At 38.9% G+C, this 23,799-nt stretch overlaps 2 protein-coding genes across 3 annotated transcripts in view; both read left to right on the top strand.

Annotated features, from left to right (window-relative positions):
• The window catches only part of LOC146456155 (aldehyde dehydrogenase 1A1-like), a 65,152-nt gene that overhangs the window by 10,537 nt on the left and 30,816 nt on the right, over positions 1 to 23,799 (top strand). The window contains exons 6-12 of one of the 2 annotated variants that reach the window (XM_085093407.1): positions 1,287 to 1,400; positions 1,875 to 2,162; positions 2,646 to 2,810; positions 5,347 to 5,504; positions 7,896 to 7,970; positions 8,797 to 8,836; positions 9,187 to 9,290. The exons of the other annotated variant lie outside the window; for it this stretch is intronic. Of the exons in view, the coding sequence (XP_084949533.1) occupies positions 1,287 to 1,400; positions 1,875 to 2,162; positions 2,646 to 2,810; positions 5,347 to 5,504; positions 7,896 to 7,970; positions 8,797 to 8,836; positions 9,187 to 9,219 (873 nt within the window). The 3' untranslated portion in view covers positions 9,220 to 9,290. Of the gene's footprint in view, positions 1 to 1,286; positions 1,401 to 1,874; positions 2,163 to 2,645; positions 2,811 to 5,346; positions 5,505 to 7,895; positions 7,971 to 8,796; positions 8,837 to 9,186; positions 9,291 to 23,799 lie in introns of those variants that run through there. 2 annotated transcript variants of the gene reach the window in all.
• LOC146456158 (uncharacterized) lies at positions 19,637 to 21,451 on the top strand. The gene is made up of 2 exons (XM_085093416.1): positions 19,637 to 19,991; positions 20,462 to 21,451. Exons 1-2 carry the CDS (start codon positions 19,637 to 19,639, stop codon positions 20,593 to 20,595), a joined length of 489 nt encoding a protein of 162 aa, XP_084949542.1. The 3' UTR covers positions 20,596 to 21,451.

Here is a 23,799-nt window from a genome sequence, read left to right as displayed (position 1 = left end):
AGGAACCGCTCGTTAGAATTTCGTGAAATTTGACAAAACAGTAGTTTTCTAAAAGCGTAACTTGCCTACAAACCAAAAACAAAATCTAGCAGAGGGTATCTTCAAAAAACATTAAAGTGCAAAACCAACATTTACAGGAGATCTCTCTGTTAAAATTACATGAAAGCAGCTCGTCACTCTGTCAGTATTTTGTGAGTTTTTCTGGATACAAAAAATGGAAAAAATCTAATGAGTGCATTTTCTAAAAATTAAGGAAAACCATTATTTGTGGACAATTAATAGCTTGCTGCATTGCCATGGCAACGGCACCTTGCTCAACGAGAAGTATCAAAATTTATTCCTTCTTAGTTAATCTTGCACTATGCTAATTTCGGGTACTCAGAAGTATGTAGTTTTCAAATAATGTCTACTAACACCTGGATACTAGAAAACTGTGTTCGGCCACCTTAACTGGCAGGGTTACCTATCTTTTCAAGTCTGAAAAAGAAATCGTTACTAACATAAGAATTCAGGACTTCTCAAACAAAGGGTTGTTTAATTTAAGGGACTCTTTGGAACAAGCTGTACATATCATTTCTGCAATCAGTATCTCCAAATAAAGATATCATAATTTGGGCATCTTCTTAAATTTTCATTTGGGTGTCACTTTTAGGGGTATAGAATGGTAAAATCCGAGACCCGCCAAGACGCCGAGACCTTTATTTAAAATCCGAGACCGAGACTTAACTACTTTTTCTAAATCCGAGCCCGAGATGTCGCCATGCAAAATGTGTTTTTTACTAACACTGCCGAAAAGCATAGTACGGCAATTTACGAGCAGTTGTTATCCAAGCTTACATGTTTCACAGAAGCTGCAGAAGCGATTGCGATGTTGAGCCGTTTTTCAAGATTATTGTTTGTTGTCAGTTTAGGGCGGTTAATTCAGACTTAATTTTCGCTTGGTTTGCGAGACTCCGAGATTCAAATTTCAAATGCGAGATTCCGAGACCCATTTTGTTTTTTACGAGCTCGAGATTCCGAGACTACAGTTTGAGACGCCGAGATTTTCGAGACCCGCCAAAAATTTGCCGAGACCCATTATTTTTCAAGGACCATTCTATACCCCTACTTTTGATAAAGAGGGGACCTTCCCCCTCCTCCTTTCCTTCCCCCTGCCTCTCCCCCTCCCGCTCCCCCTCCCCCATGATCAGGGTTTGTTCCTGAGCAGCCAAGAAGGGTAATTCCTTCATGTTTTCTCTGAAAGGTTACAAGCAAAAATGTGTTTTTTATTCTCATGTACATTGTAGGCTGGGTTTCCTCCTGGTGTAGTGAACATCATTTCTGGTTATGGACCCACAGCAGGAGCCGCGATTTCTGAGCACATGGATGTCAACAAAGTGTCATTCACTGGATCAACTGAGGTAAGCTGAATTTATAAAGTAATCATAATTTTTCTTGGGAGATGTGACAGGTTTAGTCATACCTCAAATCAATACAAAAAGTAAATGCTTCGAACCTCACTATGAAAGTAAGGCAATTAAGTGCAAAGCTTTTCCTATGAAAATTAGTTTTGTTTGCATATGACAATGAAAATTGATTTCAAATGGCTCACATCGATTGCACTCTCCATTAGCATAATGTATTTATTTAGAAATCAATACAATTGCCTTTTAACTGAGGCATACAATCTCAATGATGACATAGAAAATTGTGGGATTGTAATAATTGATTTAAAGAATTTTTGGAAGTGAGTTGCTCACAAGAAAGGACTAATGTTCTCAGAACTTTGTTGCGGGAACTGCTAACTGTAGTGCATCCATGTGCCAGTTTCCTTGTGCGCACCAACCTTTAATGCAAATTTATTTCTGAATTTAAAGTTTGGCATCCATCTTTAGGTTGGCAAATTAATTCAAAGAGCAGCTGCTAACTCAAATCTTAAGCGTGTGACACTGGAACTTGGAGGAAAGAGCCCAAACATAGTGTTTGCCGACAGTGATCTGGACTATGCCGTGGAGTACTCCCATATTGCTCTGTTCTTTAACCAAGGACAGTGCTGTAGTGCAGGCAGTCGCACATTTGTACAGGACACCATTTATGATGAGTTTGTCAGAAAGAGTGTGCTAAGAGCTCAGAAACGTACTGTTGGGGATCCGTTTGATGATGTGATAGAGCAAGGACCACAGGTGTGAAATCAACTAGGCAACATATACTGATATTAAGTTCTTGAGGGTTGTCAATATGTTGACTTGTGTTTTGACAGTGAAGTAGATGGTTGTTTCTTCTTGAAATTTTCTTGTACACAGACTTAAAAGTTGAAAAGACACACCCACTTCACAACAAATTTCCCTGGCTGATGATTGCAGGTTGCTTCTTAAGACTTTTTTTGAAGACAATGAGGATAGCATGTGCATCCCAATAATCAATTTTTTGCTAAATGGATTTATGGATCAAATCTTTCAGTATGGCCATTCGGTTTATACTCTTGACTTAAAAAGGTAAAACAGATTTTGAAATTGGACAACAGAATTTTATGTCTCACTGGTGCCTGTGCTTTTCTCTGCAAATTAGTTTGCCTAAAGATGACTAGAGAAAAAAATTGAGCTTTCACCACTGAGATTTTAAGGCCACTTTTATTTTGCCTCATCAGTAACTAGTTTGTGTTTTAGATTGATGAGGAACAATTTACCAAAATCTTGGATTTGATAGAAAGTGGAAAGAAGGAAGGAGCAAAGTTGGAGTGCGGTGGTGGTCGGCATGGAGACAAGGGATATTTCATTCAACCAACTGTTTTCTCAGAAGTCAAAGATGACATGAGGATTGCCAAAGAAGAGGTAATTGACAACCTGAATAAAATTTAATAGTTTTGATGCAAAAGGGTTCTGCAGACAATTTGAGCTACAAGGAGACTTCTGTTACTTAGTTTACTATTGACACGAGATCATAAGCCTTTAGGACTGTTGTAACGTTATTAAAATTTCTTAATGACTAGCACAAGGCCTTAGGGCAGAATTATTTACTGGTCTTGAATTGCTTTTAAATAAGGTCTTAACTGTCCAGCTGGCTGTTAAATTAGATGATTGACTGTTGACATTTGCTACCTATCGTTAGTATTTTGACCAAATATTAATAAGCAAAAACTCCCCATCTGAGGCTTAAACCTGCAGGGACGCCTGGTACATGATGGGTGAGCTACTTAATATCCACTGCACCTAATGGAGATAATTAATAGCTGACATCATCAATATTTAATTGATAACTTAAAGTACTAAAATATGGCAAATCAGACCATCAACAAATATATATAACATACGTGTTACTAGTACTACAAAGTGTATGCACCCCCATTGCATCCATGTACATTGTAATAACAGACAGACAGACACCTTTATTTAGTTATAAAGCTCATCAGGGTAGTCCCTTCAGGAGCTTAAAAGCACCCTGCTATCAATAGGAGCCCTGAGCACTAAATACACTACTCACAATGCAGATATACTATAAAAAGTAAGAACAATGTGGATATACTAAGAAAAACTATTTACAATATATTATACAAATGTACTATAAAAACTATAAACAATTTGTCAATAAAAGTAATGAACTATAACAATAATTATTATAATAAGTTAATAAAAAAAAGAAAGAAAAGCTATTTAGAAATGGAATTATAGAAATGGAATGAAATTATTTTTTGAGTGCTGAGGTGAGGACTACGGTTGAACTTCTCTAATACGGACACCGAAGGGACAGAGCAAAGTATCCGTATTAGAGAGGTGTCCATTTTCTATAGGTCACTATGATGATGTCACTTTTAATCTTCTATTGACAGTATTTAAGTGTCAAGTAACTAAAAACAGGCACACACATGCATCTGAATTTATTAATATACAGTATATCGAGGCACTGTCGTACGGGGGAATGAAACAAACCACATGTACAATGCAATGCTGAACTTAAAAAAGGACATGTACATTGTATATATTGCAGTTTATTTCTGGAAAACTTCTTTTAATGCCAGTTTTATACATGTATATGTTGTAGGTTAAAATGAATCCTAGGTTAAAATGATTTGAAACTAGGTTGATTTGTATTTTCCTTTGTCCCAGATGTAAATACAAAATCCTTAAACAAAGGAAAATACAAATCAACCTAGTTTGAAATCATTTTGACCTGGATTCATTTTGACCTACAACATATACACTTAATTGAATCCGCTATTACTACTGTAACAGTATTTTCTCTTGTAATGCTTACCTTCAGTAAATAGAGCGTTGATGTTTGTATAACTGCGAACACTAACTATCATCACCTGATCACTGGAGTGTCCATAATAAAGAGGTTAAGTTTACATGTACATTTTCTTTCTGGGGCTGAGATTTAGTGTCCGTTGTCTGTAGTAGAGAGGGTCCGTATTATAGACGTTTTTTTTTTTTTTAAATGTGTAAGAATTTTGTCCGGACATAGGGAACTGTCTGTAATAGAGAGGTGTCCGTAAGGAGAGGTTCGACTGTACTGTCCTTATAGGTCCCTGAGTTTGCTACCCCACTAAAGGAAATTCAGTTTGTTGAGGTCAAAAAATCCCAGGCAGAAAAATCTTTGACCTCAGTGTGACTTGAACCCACAACCTCAGGATTAGATTGATCACCAGTGCTCTAACTAACTGATCCTAAGCTACATGTACGAGGTCAGCAGGGGGCTGACCGTGGGAATTTAGGTAACATATAATTTGTGGCAATGGGATATTCAAGTACTAGTCTATATTGTTTAGTGAGCACCATAGACCCTGGAAGATGATCCTGAATCCTTTCAAAAATTATTGGAATTAGGGAATATTGATTTTGGGAAGGAAGAAAAACCAGTGAAGGAACTCAATAATTATGAGAAAAACCCTTAGAGGCTCCTAGGGCCTGATTATATGGTTATAATTTCAGCCTGGTTATAAGGGACCATTTCATTAACCCTGTTAGAAAAGAGTTTGCAATTACATGAAGAAACTTTCCGTCCAGGCTGAAAATCACAGCCTGGTTAATGAGCTAACCGGGCTGTCGTGCAAAACGTACAATTTACAATAGAAGACTTGCGAAGCAGGAGCATACATTTATGTAAATTTTACCTCTTGCACTACGTCATGTAATCATAAATACTCAAAACACCTGAACAGCAGTGAAATACACCGGGACAAACAAAATAAAAGTCTTGTTTGGAGAAAGCGAATAACGACTGAAACTTGACCAAGATTCAGCCTTCTTATCTAACACCGGTTTTGTAGTGAAAATTTGAGGTGCAGTGGGTGGTTTTTATGTTTAAAGATTTTCATGCAGAGCTAGTGTCCTAATAAGTGCAGTTCTTTTTTCTCTTCCTGTGTGATAGATATTTGGCCCAGTACAACAGATAATTAGGTTTAGTGATGTCGATGAGGTCATTGAGAGGGCAAATAATACAACTTATGGACTGGCGGCCTCAGTGTTCACCAAGGACATTGACAAAGCAACAACCATTTCTCACAGTTTACAGGCTGGGACTGTTTGGTAAGAAAAGCTTACTAACAATGATATATTTGCTGGTAACAGTAAGGACAATGATAATCAAGTCAATAATTTTCAAGTCAAGTCAATTTATTTAATTCAAATGAATATTACAAGGTGGTTATATTATTAGCTGTAATGTGCTATCTCAACATCCTCATTTATGCGACAGAATTTGATTTATCTACTGCACTGGGCCTATATATTATAAATATTATATTATTTAATGTATTAATCAAGAATCAGTCTTTTGTTCCAGTACCATGGTCGTTTGTTTTTTAATTCGCTCAGCCCAGACATTTAAAATTCAATAAGTGTTTCAACTTTTAATAATAATAAAAATAATAATAATAATATTTAATATTAATATTTGTGCATTTTCTATAAAAAAAATCAAATGCACATTACAGACATTACAATAAAATCCAAAAGGAAAAATACAATAATAAGAACCCATTAACATTAAAATTACTACATGTATGGAATAAAAAGACGAAAACTACAATATTAACAATTGGCTAAAGATGGCAATATTTACAATGGCTAAAAGAAAGGTAATTCACAGAAAACTTTATAAAGCTAAAAGGCTAATAAACTAATTGTACTAACAAAATGCCTTTCTGAATAAAAATTTCTTAAGTTTCTGTTTAAAATCACTTGTGGTGCAAGCAGATCTAACGTTTATGGGAAGACTGTTCCAAAGCCGTGGCACTGCCGCCATGAAGGATCGATCCCCCATGGTACATGCAACTTTTATTAGATGCTCAGAAGAATTCCCTTGTTATGTTATTTTAAAAACAAGTTGAAGAAAAACTTGTAGTTAATTTCTACCTTCCCCCATTCCCCCGTTTAATTAAATTACTTTTATTATTACCTATCTCACCACTGCCATTCTATTAATCTTTGTAATGTAACATTGGTGGAGGAACCACATGCTTCATAAGCCTCACGGTTTCTTTGGGCTTCCTCCCCATTTTTCTTTATTTTTTGTACACTTAATGTGAATCCTGTATAAAATAAAGGTAAAAATGCATTGTGAACATAATCATAGGTTTTTATTGCAAACGAAGCACATTTAAAGTAGCTGATAAAACATTTGAGCAACGTTTCCTGAAGAAATTCAAGGCCACATACAAAAACTCTGTTGAATCTAAGCTAAAACAACAAAAATTGATCTGAAAAGTCATTTGAGTCGGTTATGCTCTCAGCGCTACAAACAACTGGCCCACATGGGCCGTGCTTATATAACCATGGTTTCTTTAGCTTGAAGCAACTAGGAGTCTGTATCAATTGCTACTCCCCTTAAGCTTCGATGGGATAATATGCCATTGCAGGTCATCGTTGCACCTTTTAGAACATGAAAATTCTGGACTCAAAGCCAACTGCAGGGTTAGCATTTTAAATATTATAAGGATCATAATACTGTTGTCACAACTAACAATCCTTGAAAAAGTTAAGTAATGACAAAATGGATCACAGTGCAGCAGTGACAGTGCAATACTTATTATTGGATGTCTTAAGTTTTTTTATCCATTGAGGGAAATCTTTTAGTTTACTCAAGCTTCTGCCACTAACATTAATTCAATGGCAATGAAAAGTTCAACAACCATTGCTTGAGTCGGGGTATTTAGAGTTTTCATGTTATTGATTATAAAGTAGGCACTGCCAGTCGTAATGCATAAATTTGTGCATGGCTCGATCCCCTTGAATACTTCTTGAATGTTTCTTTCTCTGTAGATATTTGGCCCAGTGCAGCAAATAATTAAGTTCAGTGATATAAATGAGGTTATTGAAAGGGCAAATAACACTTCTTATGGACTGGCAGCAGGATTGTTTACCAAGGATGTAGACAAATTGACGGCCATTTCTCACAGTTTACAGGCTGGGGCAATTCGGTAAGAAACATTTTTAAAAACCCTGAAGTCCAAAGAGAAGTCACTCAATTGTGTCAAAATTGCCAAACTCTCAAATTAAAATAAATCAACAGCACACGAAATAGTCCAGGACTTGAAAGATAGAACTACTTTGGAGTACTGCAGGGTAGTACCGCTTCATAAAAGTTACTTTCATTTGAATGGTTGCACTTTAGGACTTACAGATTCCAGGCACACAGTCGGCATTCATGGATTTATTAGGCAGCTAATTTGTGGTGTATTTCAGATTTGGTTTTTGATGTACCACCAGGTAAGGGTTGGGGGGTGGCTAGGGCTAATTAGGACCACCTCCCTTCCCCCATTTTCAAAGTTTTCAAATTCCGAAACATTGATTGATCTGAACTTCCTTTTCCTCCCTGTCCTGGGGTTGTGTGGCTTTCAACTAATGACTTATTCTGAGAAACTGTAACTTGTTATAACATATACAATGTACATTGAGATGGACTTTCTTTTTTTTTAGGGTCAACTGTTATGAGTCAGGGGCCCCCCAAGCACCCTTTGGAGGCTTCAAAATGTCTGGGCAAGGCAGAGAATGGTAATTTATGTTAAAATAAAACTATTCTTAATTTGCTTTTTAGAATACTTACTTTTTTTATATTTACCAACGAACATAATCTTGGGCTAAAATTTTAACAAAGCCAAAATGAGGCAGAATTGTAATAAATATTGATCAAGGCACCCTTAGGTTAGTCTCCTTCATAGCCATTATTGGGGTTGTCATGTAATGCTCCTCCCCACTGGGTAGGAGCATTGCACGATGGCCCTAATAATGGTTGCAAAGAAGACTACCCTTAGTCAGATCAAGTTGAAACTCTCTCTCTCTCTCTCTCTCTCTCTCTCTCTCTCTCTCTCTCTCTCTCTCTCTCTCTCTCTCTCTCTCTCTCTCTCTCTCTCTCTCTCTCTCTCTCTCTCTCTCTCTCTCTCTCTCTCTCTCTCTCTCTCTCTCTCTCTCTCTCTCTCTCTCTCTCTCTCTCTCTCTCTCTCTCTCTCTCTCTCTCTCTCTCTCTCTCTCTCTCTCTCTCTCTCTCTCTCTCTCTCTCTCTCTCTCTCTCTCTCTCTCTCTCTCTCTCTCTCTCTCTCTCTCTCTCTCTCTCTCTCTCTCTCTCTTCGCCTTCTTGTTTAAAGCATCTTGTGACTATTGTCACTCTTCAAGAGTTTTATCTGATCACATTTTCATTACCAAAGCTGTGACAGACCTCATTTTGTCTCTTTACTCCTGCAATCCTCCGTTATTGCTAATATTATTCATGTGTGTGGTTTAACTGTCAATCTCATTAACTTGTACATAAATGCATGTTATATTCAGGCCTAGGAGCTGTTATTTTTTTCATTCCTAATGATCAGACAATTATTTATTACAGGGGTGAATATGGCTTGTTACCCTACTTGGAAGTGAAAACAGTAAGTGATATCATCTGATTGTGAGTTTGGTAGTAACCCCCGAGGGGATTTTTTTGCTGATATTAAATGTATTTATAGCCTTCATGGCATACACCATATGAGACATGGAAATGCAAAAAATTGTGCAAACCCTTATGAGAGGAGGTAATGTACTTGATAAAAATTAATTGATTGTGTTATTAACACATGCTGTTTGATTTTGTTCAATGAAATACCCTGAGGTAGAAATGATCGTCCATGTTTATAAATAAATATGTCTGCAAAATATTTTTATTCATATTACACTCACAACTAAAATTTAATGGATGGTTCAATTGATGCCTGCCCTTTTTTTCTACTAATTCTCACAGGTTACGATGAAGGTCCCATCAAAGAACTCATAATGTGTGTGTGTCGCAAATGCCAGCTGCAGATCAGATAAACTGCATTACATGCGGGAATCACTAATCCGCAAGACTTCAACTTAGTAGCACTTGATGATCAGTAACAAAAGAAGTGCAGGCCTGCAGACTCTGCAATCTGTCCAGGTTTTAATCTCGGTCTTGGTGTCCAGTCAATAGACAGTAATTTTGTCATTGAATGAAATAAACGGTTTTGAATTGTCAAATAAATTAGAGCATGATGGTTTTATTTGTTTTTGATGAATGAACCAGGTGATTGGCCAAAGCCATTCGCCGACTGGCTTTCATGACAAGAAAGAGGACGCAAATTGGCATTAATCAATCATCGAGATAGCCAGGGTGAGCTATCGGGGTCTTCGACGCTTAAATTTACTGTCAGTGATATGTAGAAGGACTTGATTGAAAGTGGATCAATTAATGTTTAAGCTTTAAGCTTAGCTGAAGATAGAAAAAAGTCACACACTCTCACACTCTTCGAATTTATGGGATTAAGTTATCGTTGCCATCATTAGCAAACTGATTTTTAGGCGTTTGCAAACTGACTTCCAGACGTTTGCGAACTGACCGTTTGCGAAACGACTCGTTGGCAAAAAGACCGTAATTCCCTCCCCAGATCACCCATGTCCAATCCGGCCGCACTGATATGGACCGTCGTTCACGATTGACGGTCCGTAATTTGGTACGGACCGTCATGAATCCTTTCATACGGACCTGACCGATATTAGCAATTAACGGTCCCTTCGTTTCCTGTCGGACCGTCAACCTTTCTTACGGTCCAAATACCAAGCGTGCAACGGGGCAATGTGAGAGTTAACGGTCCGTACAAGTCATCATCATGGCTTTGCTTCGCGAACGAAGATTTATGAAGTTTGTCCACGTTGTTGTCGACTGCAGGCACGCTCGTGGCTGACCAGACCGATGCGGGAGAGACAGGGCCGTTAGCAGTGTCTGCAGGGAAAAGTAATGTCTGGTGTGGTGGTGGAGGCGGCGTGGGCCTTCCTCCTCTGTCTCTTGTCTTTGAGTGAACTTCTTCTGTCCGCTTCGAACTGGGCAGCAGCTTGGTGGATTGTGTGGCGCCAGGCCACACGGTCAGCAGCAAGGTCAGACCACTGCTTGTGGTCGATGTTGCAGGTAGTGAGCGACTTCTTCAGGTTGTCCTTGAATCGCTTCTTTGGAGCCCCTCTCTCACGGTGGCCAGTTCCACGAACAAGACGATCTTTGGAAGGCGATGGTCTTCCATTCTGGAAACATGACCAGCTGGTACTTTAAAATCATGGCTTCGATGCTGGAAACCTCTGCCTGCTCTAGGACTTCGACGTTGGTGATGATCACCCATGTCCAATCCGGCCGCACTGATATGGACCGTCGTTTACGATTGACAGTCCGTAATTTGGTACGGACCGTCATGAATCCTTTCATACGGACCTGACCGATATTAGCAATTAACGGTCCGTTCGTTTCCTGTCGGACCGTCAACCTTTCTTACGGTCCAAATACCAAGCGTGCAACGGGGCAATGTGAGAGTTAACGGTCCGTACATGTATATACTTGCTTATTACATCCCTTAGGGCTTTAAGGTAAATGTGTTGAAATTAGAAATTAAAGCTTGATGACCAGAGCAGTAATCTTCTAAAACATCCCCATAGCCTTTTATAAACGACAACAACAAAAACCTGACGATTGGCTTTCAAATCTTCCAATAATGCGAGAAAACCACTCATTACTGTAATTCAGGTCTATTTAGGACGATTACCAAAGTAATATACAATTATAATAAGAGTCTTCGCCTAAACAAATTTGAATGCAAAAAACAATGTTATTTTTGATTGTAAATTTGAAGTGCAAGAGGATGCGACTCCATGTGGAAACAATACATGCCATCAAACATCTGTCATGTCAAACTTAGGATGATGACGTCATAAGTCACATTACTACACCTAAGTAAGCGTTTCCATTCACTGTGTGAATAGGATGTCATCAACTGGAAAATAAAGAGCGTAGTTGCAAGGCTGTTGATAAGGGTCACTTAAAATTCGGTGGTTTACGTCTGAAAAATTAAGGGGGCTAAGCATAACTGTAAAGATAAGGGAGTATGGGTACTAGTGACTTTGGAGGGCCATATCTTCGCCAGTTGGAGGCACAAGGCAACCAAATTCGATTCAAGAACGTTGTATCCCATTAGATTCCTTGTCATTCATGATTCTCACGTCATCGGTCACGTGACTGCGGTGCACTGAAAACTCAGCTAGATGAATCGACAGTTTATCGTCAGTTTTGTGTAGACGTATTTGCACCATATTTCAGAAGAAGCATTATATTTAGTTTTCTGGTAAAAAGATGTGAAGACGAGAAAGGTAACAAACTTGAGCTGTCTCCTATTCTAACAGTTGGTTGTTCTAAATGCCTCAAAAAAGTATTTTTCCTTAGGATTTACAACGTGTTATTTCCCTTGCCATTGACAATTTTCCTAATTAAATTATTTTTGCTTCCTGCTCAGAAATTTTTTTACACTTTTCCGTCAGGCGTTCCCGGCTGGAGTTGTGGCAGAGCAGAACTGTGCACTAAATAAGCTTTAAAATATCGAAAACGAGACTTTGCCTAACATTGAGTTAGACCGAAATTCCTTTCCATTCCGTTCCATTGGCCACGCAGGGAGTACTGAGTGCGAGTAATGAATAGGTAAAAAGAAAAAAAAAAGACAAAAGAAAAACGGTTTGAGTTTTGTTTTTGTTTCACGATAGAGTCTAGCCAAACTTCTAACTAGAAGTCAAAAGTTCGTTATTTAATTTTAAATAAGTACAAAGATATGAAATTGGTTGTTTCGGGTTTTTAAAACTGGTTAAAAACGCCACGTCTTCGTTCTTTCTTCCAAGCGACACAAGCGTCTGAATACACAACTTGCTTGATTAAAAACTTTACTTTGTGGTCTGCTTAGAAATCTAAATCTCCCCTATACTATAACTGACATTTACATGTGTGTAATTAATTAAAATTGTATTGCTGTTGTATAAATGTAGCGTACTTGGCTAAAGTACACTCGTTGGAATATAACATTACGCTGAGGATATTGAGCCAGTAACTTATAAGGGGCTGTTTACATGGAGAGAGGAAGATCCTAGCACTATGAGGATCCGACATGAGCGGAAAAACTTTTCGTTTGCTTTACATGCAGAAGTTTCGGCCGAAGTGGTTACCAAGTGGAGAAGGAAAAGAAGAATAACTGTCGGCCGTGAGCAGCTTAACGCCCGGCTGCCGTCATGTTTGTTCTTTTTGTACGTAGTACTAGGATCTTCCGAGCGAAAGAAGTTTACATGCATGGTGCTAGGATCTTCCTATCTCCAGGAAGATCGTAGTGCTGAGGCCAAGTACAACTTTTTGCATTTAAACTGAGCGGTACAGAAAACATATGGCGCTAGGATGATCCGCCCTCTAGGATTTTCCTTGTGCTAGGATCTTCCCCCTCCATGTAAACAGTCCCTTGGCACTGAAAACAATTTGTCCTCGGTCCTTCTCCGCTTGTCAAAGCGACCAATTTGTATTCGCAATAAGAACTGATACATTTCTTTATAAGTGTGCATCTGAAACACTTAAATCAATTTTAATCAGCTCAAAGGTATAGTCGGTTTGGACCAGTAACGATCGGTACATTCGGAGACAAATTTTACATTTCTGGCAATGTCAGTTGACTACTCGTAATTACAAGAATAAGATCAAATGTACCTAAAAAATTTTCCTAGTAATCTTGTTCTCTTTTCCGAAACTTGAGAATCCCTAAGAGATTGAGAGTAGCCGAAGGCATGATTCAATTACACAACTTGATTTTAAAAAAAGCTTTGTCATCTCCATAGAAATCTACCCATTTTTTTAATTTTGATATATTGGATTTGTACAATTAAAACTCATATAGATGTTATGTACCTGGCTAAAACATAGAACACAGCATTATGCTGACGATATTGATCCAGTAACGTTACGATAAGAAAATTCGTCTTTGTAGTTTAGTATAAGGAACAACTAAATGAATGTTAACTACGTCATAAACGTATACAGCACTATTCCATGAGGTTTTTTCTTATATCTCTGTTTAATTTTACAACCAAGGCTTCAGCCTTTTTCAGGGGTTTATGAAGAACATTCAGTTTTGATGGAGACGTCAAGATAGTACGACCTTGTTTCACCGTAAAGAGGCCGGCATACTTATAGTAATGATATATAACAATTATTATACGAGTGCGTTCGACACCTTACATTGTGCAAATTAAGCTATGGTCTACCCTTTCCAGTTCGTCAGTGGCCGACTTATTTCGTTTTATTTCTAGCAGTAATCAAAGATTATAGGAGTGCATTCGACACCTCAAATTGTGTAAATTAGGCTATGGTGGACCCTTTCCTGTTCGTTTCAATTGGACTTATTTCAAGTAATGTTATATCATCTTAACGGAATATTTGAAGTTTCCTCTCCAATTCTGCTGCAGCTACCCTAGCCAAGTTTGTGGTGACGCAATTTCCGTAGAAATATAGAACAAAATTGCAAGGACAGGAAATGCGACAAAATTTAATGCGAAGAGAAAAATTTTAAGAGACAATGGTGTCTTGTGACGTGACTGCAAACTGTTTCTGATTCAGTTTTCCATCAAGGCGAACAAACAATGACATTCAGTAATAACTGCGCCCTTGATGCAGGCACTACATAAGAACATTGGCGGCTTCGGGGAATTTGTACAAAGGAAAAAATGTAAGCTCTCTAGAAAGTAGTCAAAGTAGCCTGCTCAGTTAAGTCTTTTCCCAGAAAAAGAAATTCCACTCGCACTTACTCTAAAGACTAACTGCCACATAAATGATAACATAAGATTTTATGATCATGAGTCGTAGTAGCAAAGCATATTCACACTTAAAGGGTAAAATCCACGCTCATTTTTAGAAGAAATTTTTTTCCAAACCTGATTGAATTCTGGTGTTGCGCGACGGGTGCAACATTGTTCAACATTGTTGAATCCAACATGTTGCCGGCACACGTTTGACCACCATGTTAGAGGAAAAAAAAGTCAACAATTTTGGAGGTAAATTGCTTTTGAACACAAAAAGCTGTTGTTCAAATTCAGTTTGGTTCCATGTTATTGTTAAATACGTCCGCATTTATTGGGGCAAGAATGGCCTGCCTCATCAGTCGGATGTCTCCACGGACTTCGATAAAATAAGAATAAGAATAAAAAGCGTTTATTGCGTCGACGAAAGAGACACTTCCTAATCGAGTCGTCCCAATACTGTCCATCATGCCCAGCGCGCGTGTTCCTTAGCGCAAAAAATCGATAAAATATGTCGGTGCAAAATCGCACCGTCACAATAGCATAATGAATATGACAGTCCATCATGCCCAGCGCGTTTCGTACCCAGTGCCTACCGCTGTAAATGTTCAGCGGCAGCAGCCTACCGCTGTAAATGTTCCTAAGCGCGAGTAATCGAGAAAAGAGGTTGTATATCGGATAGGATTGTATATCGGATGGGATTGATATAAAAATAGATATTAATAATGTTTTGAAAAAACACACATATACACACACACACACACGCGCGCGCGCGCGTTTCGGGTATATAACCCTTTCTCAGTGTGGAGAAAACCGCTTTTCGTACTTAGAACCTACCTCTGTGCACATGCATGTTATTAAGCGCGAGAAATCGAGAAAAGAGGTTGTGTATCGGATGTGATTGTTATAAAACTAAATATCAAAAGGTGTCAAAACTGGTTTTAAAAAACATAGACGTTTCTTCAGTGTGGTCATGTCATGCATCTCCGAGGAACTTTTCTTTCACCGTTCATTATAAAAACGTCACAATAGCATCTGGACGTCCTGCGCGCGTTTCTTACCGTTCCTCGTGGTTTCGCTGCGAAAAGTACAAAACGAAAAGTACAAGACAAGGTAAGATCCTTTTCTTTCTGAAATATCCGCCGCATCCTTGATAGGATGCCCTATAAACACCTGGGACTGGTGGCATAAAACGTTTCTAACAGCTGTTGACAATTGTTCCCAGACAATAACCTAATGTTTTGCAACTATACTTACAGGTTCCTGTAATCTTAACATGATTAATGCAACCCAGTAGGGTGCCTAAGGGCCTAAGTCGACGCACTATAATCTTCGGTTACTACTAGTTCGTAAAACTAATAGTAATCAAAGATAATGAAGCGCGTTCGATGATCTCGTTCCCAGGCTTTCTCTCCTTTGCAATGTCATCCTTCCCTGCAAAATCTGTCGAAAGCGAGGCTAAGTACAAAGCTTGCATATGAATGAAAACTAATTTTCATAATGAAGTTCAAAGCAACTCGGAAATTACTACAAAGAATATTAAAAATAATTTAAAATGGTTACAAGGTTCATCTAAGGGGCTGCGCCTTACAAGTTCAATAAAATGGAGATGAAATTTACATGATTGTTTAATTTCAAAACTAATTTTATGAGATTCGCAAGATATGATAAGTTCAAAACATGTACACAGGCCGTGAGCGTGGAAGCTCATTGCAGGAAAGAAACTAAAACCGCGGAAACAATTGAAAGCCGTCGTACTTCAGCAACCAAATCAGCAATCAACACAGTTTTACGGGGAAAATTTTGTAAAGAGAATGGTTGAAGCCAGACACTAAAATCTGCCATTTTTCGAATCGGTATCCAGACAGTGGAATCCCAAATCCCTGCACTGTATACTATCTCGGATTACCTTACATGGGGCGATTTATTCTAGTATTCAGAATTTTAAAGTATGATCGGATGCATGGAATTACTTTAATCACTCGCGTATGTACACAACTCGTCTCGACTAGTTTCGACTCGCAACTTCGTGTAGTTCAACAACTCGTAATCTCGTATCTCAACGCATCCTTGAAGGATTGTGGAAAGATTACACAAGCGGCCATCTTACACAAGTGGCCCACTTAAAGTCCAAAACATGTACATGTTCTTTATGATCAATCTAGTTTGACTTATGTACACAAGTTCAGTGTTACATAAGCTATTGTCACGTGGAAGCGTGAGTGAAAGGGTTTTTTTTTACACACAGCTAGGTCCATTGTTTGTTAGATCCTCAGTCCTGCTTTCTTTATATCTTTCCAAATATTTGGGGACCGTTGGAAGGGCTGGGGTAGTTAGTGGGAAGCTTGTCTTAGATTGCGTTGTGGTGGTTAAAATCGCAAAAACTCACTATCATTGCTTCAAATCGATTGGAATTTGCCATGATTTCAAAAAGTGGAAAACTATACTTATTTTCAAAACGCTTTGTGCTTTTTAGGGGGTCTCAAGGTATTTTCACCATATCACACATAAAATATTGCTTATGAATATTTGCATAGTGTTGTCACAAAACAGGAAGTCACTATTCTCGGAAAACAGGAAGTCACTATTCTTGGAAAACAAGGATGAACCATGATCATTGCGTGATTGAAAGGCCGGCATTAGATAACATAGGGTGAAGCGGTCCCGACTGATCGGAATTTTTCGATCGTCCTTGTGACGTCATCGTCCGACTGCTTTCACGAAATAAACAAATATGGCGCTGAAGTGCTTTATTATCCTTTGCATTGTGCGATAAATTTGCCGGCGGCCAGCTCTGTTGGGACAACTATTCCTCAGTTTACACACTGAAGGACTGACAAAGCAGATTTTTTCGAGGAGTGGATGAATGTTTACATGCCTTTACCATTTTATCTTTGCCCACCGCTTCACTCGATGTTACTTCTTTGTACTGTTGCGGAGGACACTACATAACATAGGGTGAGGATGATCCGAGCCCAACTGGATCCAGTCTTCCTTTGGAAAAGTATTCCTCATTAATTATTTGACTCAAAAGCAGTTCTTTCGATGAATACATGAACATATGCTGTTATATGAATTTTCAACACCTGATGAAACTGTTTACATCTTTCACGAAAATATACTTCTCTGTACTGTTTTTGTACTACATAATAGGGTGAGGTGACGTGTAGTGGCATTTGCAGAAATAAATCATAAACAACAAGTGATTTTTCGTTGCAGGTCAAATAAAGCGGGATAATGTCAAACACAACGCGTGCGCCTTTTTTTTGTGTTCTTTGACCGATATTTCGGAAGAGTAGCAATTACCATCCCTTCGCCTACTTGGGCTTGCTTTTGGCTGTAAATTTTTAACTCCCTTCTTCCGCTGAACTGCCTATATTAGCGGGAACCCGGGAAAATCTTGCGGGAGATTTGAGTTGTAATTTACCTTTGCGTAGGTCGCGTCTTGATAATGGCAGAAAATTATGATGACTGTGCTCCTTGCGAACAAATTTCCGAAAGAACCTGCTACGTTTCTTCTATGGATCAGGTCGCAAGGCTAATTTCATTAGTTTTGAAACGAAAAATACTGTAAAGTTTTCCTGTTACAAGGGTACTGGCAACTTTGGAAATCATGGTGAGTTAATATTTATTAATTTTTGGTTAACTTTTGCCCCCATAATACAGTTCTGCTGAGTCCTGTCAATTGCTGCAAATGTGCGGATCTAACCTTTGGAATAATAATAATTAAAAAAGAAAATCAATGGATTTAGAATCCACAGGATGAGACACTTCTTACAACAACAACAACAACACAATCCTTCCTTTAACTTAACATTTCGTGATACTTTTTTTGAATTATGGAGTTCCTCATATACACAAAACTTCAACTAGATGAATAAAGTGTTAGTGAAAATTAGGAACTTCACTCTGGACAGTGCTCTTTTGTTAGAATCTTTGGTGACTTCACAAATTCAATCCCAGGAGAATGCTCCTCACAACAAATCCACCCCAGCCCCCCTCCCCCCCTTCCCATTGCCATGCGCTGGTGAGATAGGTGAGGCATGATAGGTCATTCAGTTAATTAGGTTTGCGCGTTGCTGGCCTAGATGGCAGCTCGTAGCGCTCCAGTTTTGCGACCTGCCAATACTCTTCTTGGAGTGGCGCTGCTGGTCTAGCTGTGCTGCTGTTGCAGTGCGTTGTTGTGTTTTGTTGTTGTTGGCCTAGGTGCAGCTGGAAGTGCCAGAGAAGTGAGGCCTTAAAATGTTCACGCAATAGAAGTCGCCAGTCACGCCAATCGCAGAGCGGTGTCCCCCAAATTAATGCCAAACGTGTCTAGTGGTCCTTACTTTAGTTTATTACTCTACGTTTCATTAAAGCTTGTGTGTTTGGATATATTAAACGGAAGAGTGACATAAGGAAAGTATTAAAATACAATTGTAAAACGCAGTTAATGGAACGTGACGCCCTTAGCCCCGGGGGGCATCTCTACGTACTGTACTTTAGACTTATCACTGTATCATTGTCACGTTGGTCAATAGTCACATTGTAATATGTTGCGACATTGTCTGGAGACAAGTTAGTTCGCTTTTTCTGTATGGCTAAACCAGTGAATGGTGCATTCATGTCTGGTTTGCTATGATGTAAAGTCTATCATAAGCATAGTACAACCCTGGCCATTGGCCCTGACATTGAACGCTGTCTAGCTTTAAATGTGTGATAGAAGGTTCTAAGTCACACTTGGTTACGACATGGTTTTATCTACTGTTACGCTGTAAAAAATGTCCCCTCCCTCCCTCCCTTTGGGGGTTGATCTGTGATATAACAAATAAACTTGGGGATGCCTATCGGCGTTTGCGCTTCAGTTAAGTCTGCGTAGCGACTTCCCCAAGCTAAGTTCTCTAGTTCATTTCAATGACTTTTGGTAATATTGACCTGCCAATACTCCGGTCCGACCCAGCAGCGCTGGAGAGATAGGTGAGGCATGATAGGTCATTCAGTTAATTAGGTTTGCGCGTTGCTGGCCTAGATGGCAGCTCGTAGCGCTCTAGTTTTGCGACCTGCCAATACTCTTCTTGGAGTGGCGCTGCTGGCCTAGCTGTGCTGCTGTTGCAGTGCGTTGTTGTGTTTTGTTGTTGTTGGCCTAGGTGCAGCTGGAAGTGCCAGAGAAGTGAGGCCTTAAAATGGTCACGCAATAGAAGTCGCCAGTCACGCCAATCGCCGAGCGGTGTCCCCCAAATTAATGCCAAACGTGTCTAGTGGTCCTTACTTTAGTTTATTACTCTACGTTTCATTAAAGCTTGTGTGTTTGGATATATTAAACGGAACAGTGACATTAAGAAAAATTGATGCACTAGTTAATGAAGGTGTGAAAGACACTCGCGAAATGAAGAGACACCTCAATGTTTATGTCAAGCAACAAATATTGTCAAAGGATGAAATTCAGCCATCTCCATCAAACCGTCGCTTCTTTCCTAAGCCAAGTGACATCAGAAGTCACATGTATCGTGCTTCAGTTAAAAACCAATTCTCCAAAATTGACCAAGAAAATGTTGTAGATAACATTGACCAGTGGCAGTCATCAAACCCTGGGGACTTCTTCTACTTCCGCCCATATGGAGAAACCCACTGATTCAGAGGGTCATTCTGAAGAAGCGGTATCCAGCAACCTTCTTTTTGTCCATCAAAGCAGATGGCAGCGTAGACTGCTACAAAGATATGGTAATGACATTTGCTTACTGGATGCCACTTACAAAACCACTTGTTATGCACTACCTTTGTTCTTCCTTGTGGTGCCCACAAATGTTGACTACCAAGTTGTTGGATCATTTGTGATTCAAAATGAAACGTCTCAGTGTATTAGAGAGGCACTGCGAATTATTCAAAGAGAGACAACTGGACGGAGTCCAAAGTACTTCATGACAGACAACTGCGAGCAAGAAATCACTGCCATAGAAGACGTATTTCCAGGTAAGCAATGGGAATCACAGGCACCAATGAAGAATACCATGATTACAAATATCAGTCTAAGAATAGCATCACTGTTAAAAAATATTGTTTTGATAATTTGGGAATCAGAATTTAATTGAAATGTGCTGTGTTAATTACTGTCTAAACATAGTATAGTAAATAAGCAAATTATTGTAGGGCGGGATATGTGACAACACAGGTTAAGTTTGAATCTGAGATTTTGCACACATAACTTAAAAGAGAGTGATGTTTTGTGATCCAGGCTTTAGAAAAAAGGCTTGGAGTTCTGCTACTCACCTCTCTTCATGGTAGCTTATAGGGCAGATGTGATAATTAGGCCTAATGCACCTAGCTCAACTGTGCACTTTGTTGAGACTATAAACAAAATATTGATACTAACATTAATAAATTGTTAGACAGAGCCCTGACTGAACAATATTAACATGTGAATTCTAATGTTTCAAATATAGGGTGCGAGGTATTCCTCTGTGATTTTCACAGAGAACAAGCTTGGGAGAGGTGGACAGCAAAGTCAGCAAATATAAACATGGTGTGTCTTCCAATAAAGAAGATGTGCCAGACAATTTCAAGCCCCAGCCATTAGGCCATTTATTGCAACAGTACACTGTATGTGGAGCACGATACACAAATACAATGTAGTGGTATTGCCGCTTGACTCTGATATTTTCTATCACTAATCACAGACATGTCAAGACAAGAAGGGCTTTAACACCACTGCATTTCATTGTAACAAGACTTAAGATAACATCAAAGGACAATAGTACTGTTACAAACTCCACTTCAATAGAGTTTCTCACTGGAATGACAATGCTTGAAAAGTCCAAATCATTTTATACCACAGTATGATCATGAATGCAAATTGGGGTATTTATACCAAGATTTATTGCACCAACTATAAAGCAATAAAATGTTATCAATATTATCAACAAGATCCAATATCAACATTAAATACATCTACCGGTAATATTCTCTATATAATTTTCTTAGGGTCTTACTTGCAAGAAAGATATTATGACATGTCATGTCATCCTCATGTATTTCATTCTAATTTACCTTATTTTTGATCAAGCATAATGAGTGATACTGTATGGAGCAATTAGATGCCAGTCATTATTGATTTGTTTTGGGTGCACATTTAGCATGATTTCTCATCTGTTCAGTAAATACATGTATGAAATTATACTTTTGTTACATTACCCCTATGATGTTATCAAATACTGTAAAAAGTTTAAATTTTTAAACTAGCCACATATGTTAAATACTAAATGCTTTCAATTACCAAACCAATGTTACTAAATTAACTTATATGTATTGTAGTCCACTTCATGGCAACAAGAACCAAGTAAGGTAGGCTATGGGGGAAATGGGGAATGTTTTAAAATTTTGTAGCTCCTGGTAAACCAAGTTTTCAAGCACTAGCTATAGCTGTTTTAGTGAAATATTGCGCCGATCAACTCGAAACTTCAACATCCCCCCCCCCGGGCAAACCCCGGGTATTTGAACTTTTGAAGATTGAATCGTTCAAATTCCCGCCCCCTTCGGCCAAAATGGTGTTCAAATGCCCTACCTTATCGTCGGATTTGTCTGTCAAATGCCCCTCCTAAAGAACAATCGTTGTCGGCTCCTGTCATGAGCTACTACAAAAACCACAACTTTAACATTGAAACTAATGATTGGAAATTGAATTTATTAAGTCGGGCAATGTCAATCAGCAAGTGTAAGCTGTTCTAACTCCGAAACACGGCAAAGGTTGTTTAACGAGAAATACATATTAACATATTTAAAATGAGTTAGCCGCCTACGTAGACTGTTCAAGTGGCAGGGTATTCTGCAGTTTAAGCCAAAGCGGCGGTTTTTCATTCGACAATGTTTTTTTTTTCTTTAACTGTTCACTGCTGTTTTATGGCTATTCTAAAAACCTCTGCAGACACAAATGCGGGAGAAAGGCGCAGCTTGACTCATTGCATAAAAAAACTAAATCGTTTAATGAACTAGAAATACATATTAATTAGTTAGCCGGCTACGTAGAATGTTGTTCGAGTGGCAGGATATTCTAGCGGTTTTTCATTCGACAGTGTTCATTTCTTTCACTATTCACTGTGGGACAAAGCCGCAGCTTGACTCATTGTATAAAAAATCTACATCGTTTATATACAATCTATAAAAATAATTAATATTTAAGCACTCTCACTTTTGAAGACCTTTTTTTGTAATGCTGTATCTCTTCCTTTAATCTCTTCCATCTCGTCCAAACACGTGTTTACAGCTGTTAGCGACTTCGGCGCCCCCCAAAAAAGCGATTTGAAACCCGACACTTCCGGTTCAATTTTTCCCACCCCACCCAGGCAAGGTCAAATTCCCCACCCCCGGGAAGGCCTTACCCGTCAAATTCCCCACTCCCGGGCACAGAAAATAGTCAAATGCCCGGGGTTTGCCCGGGGGGGGGATGTTGAAGTTTCGATTTGATCGGCGCATATAGCCTGTAGATAAATCCTCAAAGCTTTCACGCATGACTGTGGTTATTGTTTTATTTCCCATGATTAAAGATAGCAAAATATTGTCCAATAGTTAATATTAACATTACAACAGGGAGGAGGACTAAAGCAAACCTTTTGGGCTTTTACAAAGAAGTCCCCCCCCCCCCCCATTAAAAAAGTATAAATAAATATATTTTTATACACTTCAACATAGGTTGTTGAAAATTCATGTATTCATCGAAAGAACTGCTTTTGAGTCTCTGAGTTTGCAAAAAAATTAATGAGGAATACTTTTTCCAAAGGAAGACTGGATCCAGTTGGGCTCGGATCCTCCTCACCCTATGTTATGTAGTGTCCTCTGCAACAGTACAAAGAAGTAACATCGAGTGAAGCGGTGGGCAAAGATAAAATGGTAAAGGCAGGTGAACATTCATCCACTCCTCGAAAAAATCTGCTTTGTCAGTCCTTCAGTGTGTAAACCGAGCAATAGTTGTCCCAACAGAGCTGGCCGCCGGCAAATTTATCACACAATGCAACGGATAATAAAGCACTTCAGCGCCATATTTGTTTATTTCGTGAAAGCAGTCGGACGATGACGTCACAAGGACGATCGGAAAATTCCGATCAGTCGGGACCGCTTCACCCTATGTTACCTAATGCCGACCTGATTGAAAGTCATGAGACAGTCGTATGATTTTTTTCAGCCAATCAGCAAACTTGTGAATTAGCTTATAGTGGTTTAACATATCAAGTTCTTACATATTTTGTCAAGAGTTTCGTTGAGACAACGCGTCAACGATGGGGGCGAATGTGAGAAACTTTGCCAACGAAAATGAGTTTATCGAATCGACAGTAGAGCATTTTGGTTCTTTTCATAAGATTGAAACGGACGAACGGAAGATTCTGAGGTTTATACCAAAGAGAGACCTCGATGTCATGGAGTACGGTCCATTTACTGTAAGTGATGGACGCCATATTTTTTTAATGTCCTGGAAACAGGAAGGAGATGTAGCTGTTGAAGGGAGATTAAGGGAGTATGCAGAGAACCTTCTTGGACCGCAATGGTGCATCTGTAAATGGCCAAGAGGTGAAGGTGGATTGAAGATTGACGACTTTCAGTTAAAAAATACTCATCACCGATGTATGATAATTTGGTACTAGTAACATGATGCTGGTAAAACGTTCATAACATTTTTAACTATGCTTTCGACACTTGAATGTAGATCACCACAGCTGTGTGATGTTTTGAAAGTCATCCAGTTGTAGCAATGTGTTGGACACGTGGAATAGACTGTGCTTGCGACACTTGA

This window comes from Pavona decussata, unplaced genomic scaffold (assembly GCF_977016875.1).
Source record: "Pavona decussata unplaced genomic scaffold, jaPavDecu1.1 SCAFFOLD_260, whole genome shotgun sequence".
NCBI lineage: Eukaryota > Metazoa > Cnidaria > Anthozoa > Scleractinia > Agariciidae > Pavona > Pavona decussata.
Note: the sequence above shows the minus strand (reverse complement) of the source record. Positions and strands in the feature narration are given on the sequence as shown.